The sequence below is a fragment of the Haliaeetus albicilla genome, chromosome 7, assembly GCF_947461875.1.
Source record: "Haliaeetus albicilla chromosome 7, bHalAlb1.1, whole genome shotgun sequence".
Lineage (NCBI taxonomy): Eukaryota > Metazoa > Chordata > Aves > Accipitriformes > Accipitridae > Haliaeetus > Haliaeetus albicilla.
The window spans coordinates 26315044-26332280 of record NC_091489.1 but is presented as its reverse complement, the minus strand read 5'-3'; the positions used below and the strand labels follow the sequence as shown (position 1 = coordinate 26332280).

The window sequence follows — 17237 nt, the reverse complement described above, 5'->3', positions numbered from 1 at the left end:
GCACACACCAAGGCAGCAGTGACCACTCTCACGCACATAGCACAAATAAACATGCTTTTACATCATACCAGAAAACATAAATTTCTGGGATCGGTATCTCTGCCAGAAAGCTCCACTGTAACACTGTCCCCGGGTCAGAGGCACCGCTCTCCTCTCCCCAGAGCCGGGAGAGGCCTCGAACGAACCGTCCGGCACCCCTGAGACAACCAACGGCCCGGCCCACGCCTGGCGGGAACTCGCCAGCGCCCCCGCCTCCCCACCGCGCCTGCGCGCCCCCGCCTCGTCGCCACAGCAACGGCGGGCCGCGGCGCCCCAGCATGTCGCTGCCCGAGCCCCTGAGGAGGCAGCTGGGCTCCTTCAGCCGCACCGTCTTCACCGACAGCCACCACAACGGCCCGCAGTACCCGGGCGACCGCGCAGGTAAAGCGCAGCGCCTCGCTGGGCGGCGCTCCAGCAAGAAAAATGGCGGCGGGGAGCTTCCCGGGAATGAAGATGGCGGCGTCAACCGTCGCCTGGCGGCCGCTGGGGCGGGGCCTCGGGCTGACGGCCCTGCCCGCCCCGGGGAAGCGCCGTGAGGGCTGTGTTCTCCCAGCGGCGGGGCGGCCTCGGCTTTCTCCCCGATTCCCCCAGGCAGACCCGTGCAATCTGCAGGGGTAGCCGCCTCGCCCCCCGCCCCCGCCGGGCAGGAAGGCTGAGGTGCCGGTCCCAGAGCCCCGTCGCTGTCCTCCAGATCAAGGGGGGTCCTGGGAGAGGGCCTCAGAGTAACCCTGCCGACACAGGTACCGGCCCGGCGGTGAAAAGCAGAGGTGCCTTTTAGACGAGGTCTGGTGTCATTTCAGTCGCGTAGTGGGGCTTCGTGGATGCTGTCTGGGGTAAAACTACAGCAGCTGCGCTATGACCCTGTGCTTCCCATGCCGCGATGCTGCAGGCCTGAGACGGGCTTAAAATATGAAACAGGGAACTGTCTTGATTTAAAAGCAGGTATGGAGAACGCTCTACACCCGCCTTTACAGCTTAGTAAGCAAGCTTGCGTAAAATATTGCAGCTAACATTGTTACTCACACCCCGGGCACCCTGCCTGTGCCCAAATAAAAAGTAGAAGTGATTTATGGAGAACACAGAGCAAATAAAAGACCTGAGCTGCTGTTTTATGCTCAGTAGTCCTGCACAGTTAGGGCACCAGGTACTTAAAGCATGAAGAGGTGTACTAAGCTAGTTAGGCAGCAAAAACTCAAGCTTGCAATATGCCAGCTTTCTCTTTATTTTTCCGGCTCTATTGTAATGATTGATAACTGTTCCTTCATCATATTGCCAGTGAAACTTGCAGGCCAACATGCCCCCTTTTCATACCTTTAGAGTAGCCATGAAAATAGTCTCTCTACATAGAAAGGCTATATTCATTTCAACTGATAAATCCATTCCAAGCTGAAAAAATTAATCAAAAAGTCATTCTTATTTCAAGACTCATTTTCTTTGTGTAGTTATACTGCTAAGTTACTAATTCTTCCTATCATTTATCAAAACTGAAATATTTTTCTTAACTCCAGGAATAGCTTCTATTTTTAGTAATTTTTTTCTGTTTCCCATTATGAAAACTCCTATGTGAATATCCAACCCACTGAAACCAGTTGCAAATGTACCACTAACTTCTTGGAGATCAGGATTTCAAAAATTAAGTTTACACATACATACCTGAGTGAGTTGCTCTAGCATCAAAAATTGGCCATTGCAATACTCTCTGGCTTTTCCATAAATTTTAGCAATCCCAGAAAATAAGCATTAGTTCAATTTAGGGATAAAGATGAATTAGAATTGGCTTATATTGCTAAACATTCATCCAAAATAGAGTTTTAAAACTTGAGCAGAACTTACAAATACCAATGCTATGTCAATGAAACCTTTAACATACCTAAAACATTGTCATCACAATTGAAATTAGAGCTCTTGGCTTGTCTGTTTTTAAGTAACATGGCCACGAACCACTAAGTTTTCATCCAATACATACAGGGCATAAACATAGTTACCTGTAATTGGATGGTCATGGTTTTTTGGAAGATAAAACAGTGTTTTAGAATTTTATCTCAGTGCCCTCCAAAGTCCTCCTGGTGTTTAAGAGCTTCATGCATTAGGACAGCTGGGACAATATTAGGTAGATGGTAAAACTGATTTTGAGGTACCTATAGATTTTCATTCCTTTGCAGGTGTAAGAAAGTGTTGATGCTTAAAAATGGGATTATTAAATATATATATATATTCGTTGTCTTGCACCTTCTATTTCAGTATAACAAATCCCTGCCCCTCACACCCTACCCTTAAGGTCTGTCCCAGTTCTGTTCCCAAATCCTCCTCCCTTCCCATCTAGTCTAGTAGCTACCATGAATACTTCTGCAGCTGGCATAAAGACTTCTGGAACAGAGTGTACCCGGCTGCATGTGGCTGGACTGGAAAAAGGGATGCCAGACTGAGATGGAACAAAGACAGGTATGAGAGTCATTGGAAGATATGGAAAGAGAAGGCAATGTCAGAAGAGAGGTGGTTCTGAGGCTGGAAGGAAGACAATGTGACTGTTCAGACTCATTTTCACTCGAATGTCACCATTGTGACAGACGGGGGCACAGGTCTTGAATACAAATCAGCAGGTCACAATGAATACTTTCTAAACTTGCTCAGGTAGTACCAAGTGAAGATGTGCCTACATACTTCATTTGGGGAAAACATGAGAAAGGAGACCATTGGTAATTGAAGTAAAGTGAATACAGTGTCAGTTAACTAGAATATGACAATAAAATGTCACCCATTAAAAATGAATGATTCCCTTAGAATGCCCTTTTAATTTTTCCTTGTTTTAAGTCTAATCTTGTAGGCCTATTATAAAATCCTAAATATAGAACTTATTACCTGCATGTTAAGAGTTCAATATTTGCTTTTCTCTACATTGTATGAATGCATTTTGTTCTCTCCAGACTTTAAAGGATAAGTTTTAGTTTGACACGTATTTGAAATTGTTAGCTCTTAAGAACTAGAAGAATTACTGACTTCTTGCAACATCGCTTCCATCCAAATGTCTATTTAAATAAAGATTGACAATGAAGAGTGGGCAATACAAACCTGCTCTCTAGCAGTAAGTTCTTAGTCAGGAGGATCATCTACAAAATAACAATAATCCAGCATGTACTCATTTAAACTTTGGCCATTCTCTTAGGAACAGCAGTGAAATAACCACTAACTTTTCTGCAGTGTCCGTGTACAGCACTACTTGAGCTAAGCCTATCAGTCAGAGATTGTGGAGTAAGCAATAAGCCACCAGGTGATTAACAATCAGACACTCAACTTGAATATATGACTAAGTGATAAAAATTCTCTGTCCTGTGAACTGAAAGTTGCATTAGATTCCAGGAAATGGTGTAACTCAAGATAGGGTAAGAAGTTTTCCTCTGGATATATAAAAATATTTTTCTTAACATTTAATTTGACTGGGAAGAGTGTTAATGCCCTGCTTGAAGCTCAGATGTAACAGTATCTTTCTGTCACGTTTATGGAAGTATGAAACAAACTAGGAGTAATAAAGACTTCTCTCTGTCTACAGATAATGAAATAGTTTCCAGTTTACCACTGCAGATGTCCCTCTATTTCAATGTTTATTTTTTCCCATTTTGGTGGCTCAGCACAGTTGTCATGCTCCATCTGAAGGTGAGTCCTGAAGGAAAGTGATGGCTTGCAAATGTAATATATTTCTGATCAAACACCTCCTAGTACTGGCATAGAGGTCACTGGAGTTAGAGATTATTAGGTTTATTTGGGAATTCCTTGAAACTGGATGTTCAAGACTATTTGAAAACCAGTACAACACTGTCAACTTACAGTAGCATACAGTGTCTTCATTTAATCACAAACAGCATGTTATGAAACAGCACAGCAAAACTTTTACTCTCTTCTTCCCTCTAGTATCCGGTCTTGTCCGATTACTACAAGTTCATCCTGGTCACAATCATGATCCTAGCCTCTCTAATAGAGGTCATTCGACTCTACCTGGGATACATGGGCAATCTGCAGGAGAAGGTATGTTACCACATGTATGTATTAATTTGTGCAGGAGATGTTTTTGGAGTTTAACATAAAGTGGTCTACCAGTTCATCTAAGAGATTTAAGTTGAGGGGATGGTTATTTCTCTTAAGTTACAGTCTGCATCTTCTATTCCCTTGGCATCAGATTCCACTTAATTTTGTGCATTCCAAGAAGTTTTCCCTCAGAAGAGAGCCCTCTCACTCCCCAAAACTGTTTTGTCAGAAAAAAAAAGTATGGTTAAAAACACAGTATATGGAAACGTTACCTCACTTGTGCCATTTTACATTATGTGGTGGCTTTTGGAAGATTAAAAAAAATAAAATGTGTTTTTCTCCACAAAATTTTGGATTTTTTCATCTCCAACTGGCAGTTAATAGGTGATGTCTCCCTGTTATAGGTCCCTGAGCTGGCTGGGTTTTGGCTTCTGAGTCTCCTCCTGCAGTTGCCTATAATTCTCTTCTTGCTATTCAATGAAGGTCTGAAAATTCAGCCACTGGAGCGAGCAGTCCATATTGTCTTTGCCCTCTTCCTCACCTTCCAAGTCATTGCAGCCTTTGTCACCTTGAAAAGAATGGTGAACAAACTGGCAACTCGCTTCCGCCTTAATGAATTTGACCGGCTGGAGGAACATCCTGTGCCTGATTTTTACAGCCTGGGTAAAGAAGAGAGAGTAGTTTCCATGGCTGGTAGGGGCCCCAGTGCTGGCTGGAGATCACACACTGAGGGCCTGAGAAGCTAACAGAGGCAGGCCTCACATTGCTACAACTCTGTTTCCATTTTGTTGGGTCATTCTTTACCTTCCTACATCAGCGATATTGAAGAATAGGTCTTGCTTAAGAGCCAACATTAGACCTCAGAGATTGGAGCTCCCCTCTCCAAGAAAAATCAAAGCCATTTACATAACTGGCTTGAGTGGACTAATTGTGGAGTGTTACTGCGTAGAGTACCAACAGAGTAGGTTTGGTGGTTTTTACATTTTACAAAGTCATGTGGTGTTTTTAAAAAAATCAGAAGCCTTTTTTCCTCACTGTTTGCACAGAATTGTTTTGTTTACAATAAATCTTTTATACATGTTTTCATTTGCGTTGATACCAGTTTTCTCTCTATTCTTCCAGATACGTTGCGCATATTTAATGTCTGGTACCTCAGTTAAGCCAGCCCCGCTCCCCAACCCCCTCCCCCCCAAACCCAAGACAACAAAGAACCCCAAGAAATCTTGAGGCCCAGAAAGAACAATAATAAGATAGTGAACAAAGACTACAGTTTCAGAGGTGGTCTTCCAGATAATTCCATCACTAGGAGTTCCTTACTAATAAACTAGGGATGGAATTTTAAAAGTACTTCTTCCTTAAAACTCCTACAGTCACCTACTTTGGCTTAGCTAGAGTTTTAACTATCAACCCGTTCAAAGAGGGTGGTGCAGTTTTCTCAAACAGAGGATTCAGTAAGTCAGCAGTAACAAAATTACAGCTGTTAAAAAAATTGGTTTCTGTCACTGGAAGGCAAGAGCCCGTTTCTCACAAGCCAGGGCATATACCAAGGTTCTCTCATTCCTATTATTTGTATTAATGTCTAGACTGTCTTCTCCAGTTTCAGTAATGGCTAAAAGTTCACTTTTTCTGTCAAGGAGGGATGGGGATGAAAAGGTAAAATAAAATTTTCATCTGAATCCTTTGAGTCTTAAGCAGGGCAAGAGTCGTCAGTTTTGAGAGCTGGCACAAACATCCAAAATGCTCAAAGGAATATAAAGAAGATGGGTCTAACGTGAAAAAGGCACAGCGTGCTTAAAGCTGCTGCATATTTAAAGCTTATAGCAAAAAGAAGGCATTAACTTTGTTTTATACCAAAACAGTTCATTTTCTTTTTAATCCATGAGTGGTACAATTAATTCTGCTAAATTTCCTTCTTCATTTTGTTATTATAAAGCATATATTACCAGAGCACATACCCCTTTGTTTTCAAACAAACTACTGGCTTGGATTGGCTATTGTGCAGAAAAAGAAGCTTTCTGTAAGAGTCTCCAAGAGTACCTTTAACAGTTAATATAAAACATTTAGAGCCCCATATTCAGAGCCTGCAAGAGAGACAGTGAGGTTTAAGCAGAAGTTACGTAATTTCAAAAACACTTTTACAGCATTAGAAACTACTTGTAAAAACATTCTTAACTGATGCGATGGGAACATTGCACACACTTTTATGTCAACCACAATTACGTTACTGGAGAGTGCCAAGGTCAGGGCTCATGAGCTACAGGGAAAGCTTGGTAGGATCCACTACAGTAACAGATAAGGGCATAATGGGTCCTGACAGGCCAGAAACATCAAATACCTTGGAGCCTCTTTTCTCCAGTGATTGTCACCAGCAACTCACATGTCTTAGTGCCTCAGTAACCATACAGAGCTGCCTCTTCCTGCCCAAATACGGTGGGACTAACACCAAAGGCTGCTCTTGCTGGCCACAGATGTAGGGTAGACCAAGCTTACGTCCAGCACTAGGAAGACCTGGGTGTTAGAGAAATACAGGCTGATGGTGCAGCGTGGGAGCCAAGCATTGCTAGTTTTCAATGCCTTCCAATAGTTTGTCTAAGAGAACATACAAGTTAAGGGAAAGCAGTATTTTTTTCCATAGGTACACCGGCTCTTGGAGTCTGCCCTTGATAACATTGACAGGGCAAGCACTGGGACAGCTTAAAAGTGCACTAGGGCAGTTGCCATCCCTTCTGCTCTGCATGTAGCTTGCCCGTTTCCCTTATTAAAAGCCCACTATGGGACATTAGTAGGGAAGTATACTGAAATGGTACAGTAAGCCAAGCTCTGAGGAGGTAGAGTGATTATGTGTAGTAATCTGATCTCTTGCCTTAACTAGAAAATGGCATATCCTTTGGTTTTCTTTCCTGTATCACCTTAAAAAGTTTAAAACTTAAACTCTTCTGTGAGATTAAGAGTGTAATGGGTGGGAAGGTTTTTAATGCCAACTACATCAAATACAACATAAAGCTGAAAAAAGTCAACCATACACCAATGCTGGCAACAAGGAGCTAGCCTCCAGGCTAAGGCCATGAGGTATGATTCAAAATCATATCGACAAGAAAACATCGATGAGGCAATACAGGAAATAGAATTCAGAGAAACACTGTTAGAGATAGAGTTGCCTGGAAATGCTTAAGGTAGAAACCAGTCTGTGATGTAAAGCTTCAGCAACATATTCGATAAACACAATATCTCTGCATTCTCTCTGCTCAGGCTTCCGAACAGACCTGCTAGTCTGTTTTAATTTCATCATTACCAGTTTAAACATTTAATTATGAAGAAAGCCTGCAAGCACCTAGAACTCAAATTAAGTGCCTACAGCTGCAGTTTTTCCATGATTTTTCTGCTCATGTACCCAGAGACAAGAGGAGGAAATTACAGTAGTGCTCAGGAAAACAGAACAACAAATGGAGAATTGCACTGAAACTTTCCTTCAGTTTCCAAATTTTACAAGAACTGGTAAGACGTCAAATAAGCAGAAAATATACTAGTCACTTGTAACAGTCAAATTTCAGACACATAAAAGCAAAATTTGGAATGGAAGCTTTCTATAAGCATGTTGGGGCGGGCAGGGAAGAGAATCAAGTGAAATAAATGAGAAGAAAAGTGGGGAAAAACACTACAGAAAGTACTTGCACAATAAGTATAAATGAGAAAATAAGTGGAGGAACTTTTTAGCATCGAGAGAAAAGCAGCAATAATGGCATTAATGTTTTAAAGAAAAACATAGGAAAGCTTGGTTTGGTTCTAATGAAGTAGTTCAGGAATAATTGCCAGAACAGACTGGAAGCAGTGAAAGGTACATGAGAACTTCAAACGGGCACAGCAGGAAAGCTAGCAGTCCTTCATAAAGCCTCTTCCTCCTGTTACTCAGATAGCTATGGGCAGGTCTGTTGTCCCATAACAGGAAGAATACGCTCATCTTGCAGTGCAAAGTGTTCATGAGTAGAACATGAGAATTTAAGATTCAGCAAATCAGGTGTTTGGGGAGTGAGGGGGTTTGGTGTTCCCCCTTCCCTCCCCAGAACAGATGGAAACAAAGGTGAAAGGAGGGAACTCAAGAACATTGGAAACTAGTAAAAGTTCATTGAGCAGTATCTAGTCAGTTTTGAACACAAGCTGTACCATAGTGGCTTTTTGCCACACTAGGGTTTGTGCAGAGAAAACCAAAAAATGTGGTTTTTGATGATCTAAATAGCCACCAATAGTTCTTCTTTCACAAGCAAGATCGCTGAACAGCAGAAGTCTATATACAGAACTCAGTTATTTCATTTCACCAAGTTTACTGTTAGGAAAGGCCAACAGCCAAATGTAAAGGAAATTTGTACCAACATATTTCCTTTAACTGAAGAAAAGAAATGAGGAATGGGTATATTATCTTAAAATGCTCTTTTTTAAAGTTACTGATCAATTTGAAGATGAGGAGTATTTTGTGTTCAAGGGCATAGTTCCCGTGTTGTTAATACCTGAACTTGGCATGTGTTCCTTGTCTAAAATAGACTTTGTAAAAGGATTTTTTTTTTTAATAGTTGCAGGACTTCCGAGAAGGGAAATTAAATTTGGAAGAGGCTTCAATTATGTACCTTACTCAAGCAGATCTGATAAAGCAGACATGAGATAAGGCACAGATTTGATAAAAAACAGACAATTGATAAAAAAGGGGATACAACATTAACCTTTCTGTATCAACAATTCACTCTTCCAGATTGCTGAAAGAATTGCACCCCAAGGAATGAGATCATACATTTCACTCTTGCCTTTGTCTCTTATAAACTAGACTAGACTTAGTGTTAATCTTTAAATAGTTAATGAAACAGATAGATAAATAGTTAATGAAACACGGTCTGATAAGCTAGTCAATAGTAATATTTGATAGCTAGGTAAAGCTATCATTTATTTTGAAAAAACAAATTTTGTTTCTCCAGGACAAAGATCAGATGGCAGCAATTAAAAAGGACTTTGTTCAGTGCTTCAAATAAAGCAAAGATAAGGAAGAGGTCTTCTATAAGAGGCAGGCAAAGCAGTATATAAGGGTCAGCTGATAAGACGAAGAAGAATTTAAACTATAACAGAATAAATAGGTTCAAGAAGTGTAACACTGAGGAAAAATGAGTATGTTGATGATTGATGCCACTGACGGAGCCCCTGGGTACACAAAGCAAAGGATTTATTAAAAGGAAATAAACGTGCGAGGTTACTAGCTTGAAATCTTATAGGGATTCAGAGGAAACATTATTCCCCCAGCTCAGCAGCTGCCTACAGGACACAGTTCCACATTCATTAAATACATGCAACTTTTGCAGCTCGTTATAAAAAAAAAAACCCCTTTCTTCTTCAGATGATCCAAAGTTTGAAAGTAATAAAAATACAGTCCCTGGGAAGCACATAGTCACCAAGAGACATGAGCACAGCGGTGAAACCGCAGAAAGAAACGAACAAACCTGTCAGGCAGCTGCAAGCGCAACCATAGTAAGACCTATAGCTTCCCTGGTGAGTGTAGGAAGTATTAGTGACTTCCTTGAGAGCTGTCTTGAACATCCAGTGTTAGGGAAGGAGTTCCTGCAGTCTGTGAAAGAAGCTACTGTTGTTCTTTAAGGGATAGAAAAGACCCTTCTTTATTCACACTGGTAGACCCACACTGTTCCCAAGTAAAAAATTCAAGCAAAAATGCTTGAACACTCTTTAGTTACCACATTCTCAATTTATTGAAGATGTGCCATAAACTGAACTCATTAAGGTGAGAAGAATATCAGATATACCTATTCCTAATCACTTGTACTGCTAATGCCAGGGGAGATGTATTTCTTATGAGTTTACACAGAGAAAGCCTATGGCACGCTGGAGCTTTGAACAGAACCTCCTATTCCATGCAGCTACTGGTCCCCAGTTGCTTAAAGAGGAGCCTACTGCTTGTGTCAATCCAGAGTGATTCCTAACAGTCAATGTGTTTGATCTCCTGTTCGAATTACAGAAAGGATTTTAGCACGGACGTTTGTTCTCTCTTTGTTTTGCCCTTATCCCCATGGCTTTTTGCACAGGAAATACAGAATTTATCACAAGATTAAAACTTGCAAGAGCACATCAGAAGATACCTGAGTATGCTAATGACTGCAGGATATTAATGTAAAAGTAAAAAATTAAAATATATAGCTAAATGATTCTGTGTTTGACTTTTTTGTTTGTTTTTAAAACACCTCAGTTTGAAGTGAAATCTACCACAACCAGAAATTCTACAAATCCTCCCGTTGCAAAGCAGCTGGGAGTAGTTGAACAACAAGTCTTTGAACAATTCCTTCACTTCGAAAATCCTGGTGAAACCTAAAGCTCACTCTTGGGTTTTTTTCAAATGATTCAGCACGGTTAGTAGAGCATGTATAAAAACATGAGGGGTTGGGGGGTTGGGGCAAGTGTTATGCCAAGGATGTTCCAATAGTCACACAAACTATTCCAGCAGCCTATGAAGAAATACCAGAATTGATGGGAGTAGAAAATCCTCAGCATATGGCAGCTGCTTTCTGCAGGCACCCCCTATATTCTGAGTGCCTCAAATGTAGTGACAGTGGCTCAGAGTGCCCTGAAGGACAGCTGAGCAGTCTGAACAGAGACCGTGATGATGGAAAAGTTTCAATGTTATCACACTCTTAGAAACATACCTCCAAAAGTTATTAGCATCTTTTAGCCAAGACAAAGCTATGCTCCTAGGAAAGAATAACTGGCTGATTGTCGCTTACCTCAGGCTTCACCTGAAAGCCACCGCTGTTTAGAAAGACCAACACCACCCTGAGAAGTTACCTCCAGAAGAGCAAAGTTTACTGCAGAGGGGAAAAGGATTAAATAACCTCAGGCTGCACCCCAGCTGGGAACAACTTCAGGAGTATCTCAGAGCCGTGATTGAAAGAACTCAAAAATCAGAATTAATGGGTTGCATGGGGACAGCTGTTTGGGATGCCCTGGGTGTAACTTTGGCCAATTAGCAGATGTCTCCTCATGCCCAAGAGATACAAGGGCATTTGGTGAGGAGCAGCAACAGCAGGTGATGCAGGGCTGACCTGGTGAACCACTCAGGTGTGCCACATTGAAGAGTGTGTGATGAGAGCACATATGCTCAGCTGATGTGTCCCACCAAAAAGAAACGCCACTCAGTTTTGACATTTGGCAATGATTTTCTTTCCTTTTTTTTTTTTTTAAATCAATCATGCAGAAAGAAATAAGGGTTAGTCTTGTGCTGGTAGGCACTAAAATACTAGTACTCTGTGCCTGCAAACAAGTATGTGTATAATCCCCAAACAGAAAAACAATTGCCTCCACCTCTGCACAATATCTACAGTCCTGTGCTAAGAGTAACAAGCAAGCACATGAGCACTGCCCGCTACATACACACATGAACTTTTAACCAGTGCGAAGGATTATTAAATATTCATTTATTCAAAATTGAAAGTGTTCTCATCTGCCAAAAAAAAATCACAGCTTGTCCAGTTATTTCATAGAGCTGCTTTGATTGAGAGATAGCAGAAACAACATGCTTCTCCTGCCATGAAGGCACTTGCTCCCATGTGATAGCATGCTCATAGCAGAGCATTGGCACGGTGAAATCTGTATTTCTCTAAATGAAAACACAATGTCATTTTACGATCACCTTGATCCCACTCCTGAGTGTGTGGCAGGGCTTGAGAATTTAAAACTATTCTTCTATGCAATTTTACTTAGGAAAAAGAAGCAGCTGCAACCTGTGCCCTAGGAAATGTAGGGTCTTGTCACTGGGGCTTGCATGCCATGTTGAGCAGGCATTGGCAGGTAAACACCACTTAAATCACAGCGGTTGGCATTCTCCATATGTGCAAATGCACGTGCTGATCTGTACCCTGTGCACAGGGAGGTTGGATCATATAGTGGTTCTCTGCTCTTTCACCATTCCCATCAGTAATGGAAATCTTTCTGTGTGTCAACTTTGGAGAATATTGAATTTTTCCTCTTTCCTAACTGGAGAAAATGTGATGGCAGCTGCCAAAATCAGGCTTCCGATATTAACTACCTGCTTGTCTTTGTATGTGACCACTTACCAGACCAAGCAATCACAGAGGGCAGCCACAAATGTCCTAGAATTGGGGGGGTGGGGGAAACAAGAAAAAACCCTAAAAGCTGTGAAAGTAGAATGGACAAACAATGAATTTCAAAAAATACTGATAAGGCAGCAGCAAAAGGATTAGCCAGGCTGCTTGCAGTCAGCGACAGTGAAATGTGACACAAAAACCCCTCAGTTATTGAGTTAGGACAGCCCTAGGACACAAAAGACGGAAATGAAGGAAAGCTGTGGATTGCTTTGTTCTTGAATATTGAATTTTTTTTCCAGAAGCATGAAGCATGAAATATTACAGCGATAACGGAGATTGGAAAAGAGGAAAAAAACCCAGCCAAGGAAAATTCTTTAAGGGTTTATTTAGGATGCACTGAAAGAGTAATTTGGTTCAGTCCTAAACATCACCTGCAACAAAGCAGCCCAACAGCTCTGAGTAAGATGGGACATGTTGGCCCGTGTTCACATTTCTCAGTACAGCTTTCAATTATATGTTGCTGAAGGACTGCTACTCACCCAGGAAGGCAAGGGAGCAGCAGTACAGGTCCCTGTGATCCCTGGCCAGCACATTCCCACCCGGTGTGCCAAGGGGTCCTTCTTCCTTCAGCAAAAACAGTCCCTGGGTGCAGGGCAGTTTTGGGACCGTCCTGGGTGGGGGATGCACCAGCGCCACACAAATGCAAACAGCAATGCTGCTGTGCTGAAATCTGGCCCCTACTGATGGGGATTTTAACTCTGAGAAAAAGGTGAACCCTCGGTGGGGATCCAAGGAAGAGTTTGTTTGTGTTTTTAATTTCACCATATGGCCAGCTGCCATTGTTTCAGGCTGTATTGCTGGTAGTTAATCAGGCAGCCAGCGGCTTGAATTTTTAGTGCTGTCTGGTAGCCAGTTGCTAATATTCCAGCGTGGCGTGGTCACCAGCTGTGACAGGAGCTTGAGCAGGGCCTCTGTGTCCAGCCTACCTTCATGCTTCTGCTATGTCCGTGTGAATGCAAAACCAGAGTAAGCACATGGGCTGCTCAAGGTGCCCCAGAGGATGTATATCATCCTGCTTGAGTAGGAAATCAGTTGTATGCCCCCCACCCCCAGCACCTTGGGTAAATACAACTTGTTTCTCATGACGTCTGCAGAAACCCAGTCACTTCCAACAATGTCACCTGGTACCTTTCCATCCTCAAAAGGTGTCTGCACTGTTTTGGTCCTTTTCAGAGGACTAGGCACTCAAAAATTGATATTGCCCTATTTCAAGCATAAAAAAATAAAGAATTAAAGCTAAACCCTTGAGGGGAACCACATCTCTTTCAGGTAAGAGCTCTGCCCATTGTCCCACTGAACAAATGGATTAAGCTTGTAAAAATAAATAAATAATTTCTTATTCTTCATGGTTGGAGGCTCAGGATGTTTAGAGAAATTGCACACTACTTTGAGACATTTTACTGCTTTGTTGTTAGTACTTCTGAAATCGGCCAGTGAACAAGTGATATTCTGGGTCTGAAGGCTGATGGACTCTTCCCTCACAAAGCTGAAAGAATTCAGCCAGTCCTGCTTGCCACATACACAATACAGTATTGCCCATTTTATACCATCAGATCACCATCCTCTATGAAGGATATTCAGAACACAGCTCTTCCCATACTTTTTATGGGAATTAGGTGCTTTCCCAGGCACACGCAATTCAGCCCTGCAGAAATCCTGGTGCTGTTTGTATGCAGAACAGGCACATACAGCTGGTTCAGTGCTTCAGCAGCCTTGCTGTGACAGCCCTGTTATTTAGCACCCATTTACTATACATCATTAATACCCTGTAGGCTTTCTAACATGTAACTTGTTCCTGCTTTCACTTCTGTATGGTTTTGATGTGTTGGACATGTGAACGGTGCTTTTCAGGACTGTGTTCAGAGCAATGCTTATGGTCTTGTTTGCTCTGCTGCTATGTCACTGTGATTTGGAAACTAATAAAAATGGAGGCATTGGCTTCACTGTCAGCAGCACGCACTTACATGGATGCTGTTGCCTGGAACCTTTTAGGGGAAGAAAAATTATTGGAAATATCTTCTATGATGTTTTCAGCCAGCAGAGGGGCAGGGCAGCTTTTTCTCTTGCTAGCAATGTAAGAAATCCCTGTTGTAATATCTAGTGCTTATTATCCTTGTTGATAGCTTCCTGCTCCCTTGCAACCTACGAAGAAGCTGTAGCAGGAGAGCAAGCACAGAGTTGCAGTGGATTGGGTTTTATTCACTGCTGAAGCCTTCCCAAGTCATCTAAACCCTCTGTCTCAGGTGCCTTCATTCTCCTTAAAATAGAAAAAAATATAAGCAGCCTGCACCACAACCTGTCAATGGGGAGATGCAGTAGATGCTGTGTAACCGGCACAGGCACAGGGAGAAGCAGTGTGGGTGGGTATAGCATAACTTACTGCCCACTGGTTGAGATGATAGAAAAGGGATTACTTCCCTCCTCCTCCACGTTTGGTAGAAATAAAGAGCAAATAGACCCAGATTTTAAAGCGGTGCATCGTGTAGCAAATTGAACTAGCAACAAAAAGTGCTTTGCAAAAGTTTTGCAAAAAGGTGTGCAGTGGGAGGACAGCCTCTTGGCTGAGACACAGCACGCAGCTCCTTCTCCAGGATATACTGACTTCAGCCGTCCACTTTAAGAGATCTAATTTCTAGAAAATGCCCATCATCACCTTCAAAAAAAAAATCTGATCACTTTAAATGCTCCCAGGTTGTACCTTTGAAACTCTGTCAGCTCTTTTCTGTGATCTGTCTCCAGAGTGGAAAGGAGAGCATGACAAGCTCTGAGGGACACAGCGAGGAACATGGAAATCCTAGAATAAAACTGCTCGTCGTCACTGTGACCATGTAGTTTAACTGTAGAAGCTAAGACCAAAACCCTACTACGGTTAGCATTATCAAAAACATCTTTACTGCAATATGTCTTTCACATGTGCAGCCCGCCTTAAGAGAGGCACTTTGGCTCAATATGTTAGAAAACCTCTTAAATAAGTTTAAGCTGTTGCATTTACTCAGCTATGTGCAGATGTTTTTCTGCTGCACTCTCCATCCCTATTTCCCCTTCCACTCTGAGCAAGCCCAGACTGCTGCATGTCCCCAAAAACCAGCTGAAAACACCCAAACCAACAATTACATAGTCCCACAGCCAATTACCACAAGTCAGACCAACAAGAACTGGGGGGAAAAATTGAAGCTCAAAAGCCCAAAACAAGTCAAGCCACAGCTAAACTGAATAATTTCAAGGGCAGGTCTAAAACGCACATACCAGCACAAATATTTTGATGATCTCAGTTCAGAGACTCCACCTCTCCCTCTTCAGGGCCATAAACAAAGTTGGATCACCAGAAAAACATTTTGATCTGAAGCACGCCAGCAGGAGAATGCACTCTTCCTGGGAGTTTTAACTATTAAAGCCTTACAAGGCAAAAACATTTATAAACAAAACTGGGATAAATTCAGTATGTTTAGTAGGATTTTTTAATTTATTTTTTTTAAAGCTAACTACGGAGAGGTTAATGTTATCCTCAGGGTGCTTTTAAGCCTGGTGCTGAGGCTGAAACACAGGCGATGCACAGCTGGGCACAGCTTTTTTCGCCTTCTGTAGGTTAAATCCTGGCATTTGCTGGAAAGCTGAAAGCAAGCTTGGAGGTGGAACAAGGTGGCTGGTGATGCATGGTGGCACTGCCCGTGCATCGCACTGGACCAAGCACCCATGCCATGGCTGGCAGCCACACAAGAATTTGAGGAGGGGGAAGAGCTATAATTACATTTCTGCAACAGTAATTATGTGTATTTCACACAGCTTAGCAGATGTCATGTGGTACAATAGGTGCTGTGAAGAATACTCATTTATTAAGTAATTTATAGCATAATAATTAACAGCTAATCACTTGCAAGTTAAGATGCTCTGGGAACAGACCCAATTCGCAGTATGTGCTGTCTCCTTCCAGGAAATCTCGCTATTTAGTTCTCCTCACCCCGACAAAGCCAGCTTCTCCACTCCATCCCCACAGAGCCTGTGCTTGCACACACACATCTGCAGGTAATAACTGTGTACATGGCAGCAGCTCCAACAAAGAAATCAAACTCTCATGTAATATCCACAGGGTGGGTGGGGAGCCTCAGCTGCTGCCTATGAAGACGTAGGAAATAGGAGAACAGGCTTTTAGGTCAGGCTAGAAGACAAACATCATCTTTTCACAACAGAGCAGGCTTCATTTCTCTGCTCCACCTGGTTCATTTGAAGCTGACACAGATCTACCTACACCTAATACATCCACCACACCGCCTGTTGTGGCATGGTGGTGCCTAACTGGAAATCGCTTCAGCCTCCCCACATTGTCACTGTCTGTCCTCGAACCTGCATCACAAGACAGCTTAATTAAAGCCTTCAGCCCAAAAGCTGCTCAGATGCAAAGCCGCAGGCTTTCTAAGTCTGCTCTCCCTGTGCTCGCCTCTTCCCTGTGATGCCCGTTTGCTGCCTTGCTGCACGGCAGCTTGTGTGGCCCGACCTGCACATTCTCCAGCAGCCCAGCTCCAACTGATGTTGAGGGATTTGGCGTAACTTGAAGCCTCTGTCCATCTGGGATGGCCGTGCCATGGTCTAAGTGCTAGTATTAGAGCTTTTGAACCACTGTTGCTGGTTCTCGAAGGGCTGCCCAGGGAAGTTTAGTGGGAAATCACTGCTCAGAAGCAGCCTGAGCTTTCCAGGAGATGGGGCTTTCCCCAGCATCCCCAAGAAATTTCTTAGCCATATTTGCTGCATTTTTCCACATTGCAATCACTCACTTGGGTGGGTATCACCCAGTCAGTCAACAAAATACTGCTAAAAGTTTCTGCACTTGAACTGATATGGTAAAAAAAACTTTCTCCAGGAGGGATTGTCCTCGGTTTGTGATTATATTACAGCCTCACCAGCCTAATGCCATTCAAACCACAGCATTAAAGCCACATTTCCACTTTTCCCTGTGTGCAGCAAAGCCCCAGAATTTCATGCCAGTGCTCAGTGGGGAACAAGGAGCCATTTCTACCACAGAGCATCACATCAGCC

General features: G+C 42.6%; 1 protein-coding gene across 2 annotated transcripts; it reads left to right on the top strand.

Moving 5' to 3' along the window:
• The first annotated feature begins 233 nt into the window (after nt 1–233).
• Nucleotides 234–5145, top strand: TMEM17 (transmembrane protein 17). Of its 2 annotated transcripts, none has more exons than XM_069787442.1 (4): nt 234–420; nt 3587–3690; nt 3946–4059; nt 4464–5145. In XM_069787442.1, the coding sequence occupies exons 1-4, from the start codon at nt 318–320 to the stop codon at nt 4803–4805; spliced, it is 663 nt and encodes a 220-aa protein (XP_069643543.1). In that variant the 5' UTR covers nt 234–317; the 3' UTR covers nt 4806–5145. The 2 variants fall into 2 exon arrangements, with proteins under 2 accessions (XP_069643543.1, XP_069643542.1); XM_069787441.1 differs by lacking the exon at nt 234–420 and adding an exon at nt 786–981.
• The last annotated feature ends 12092 nt before the right edge of the window (nt 5146–17237 follow it).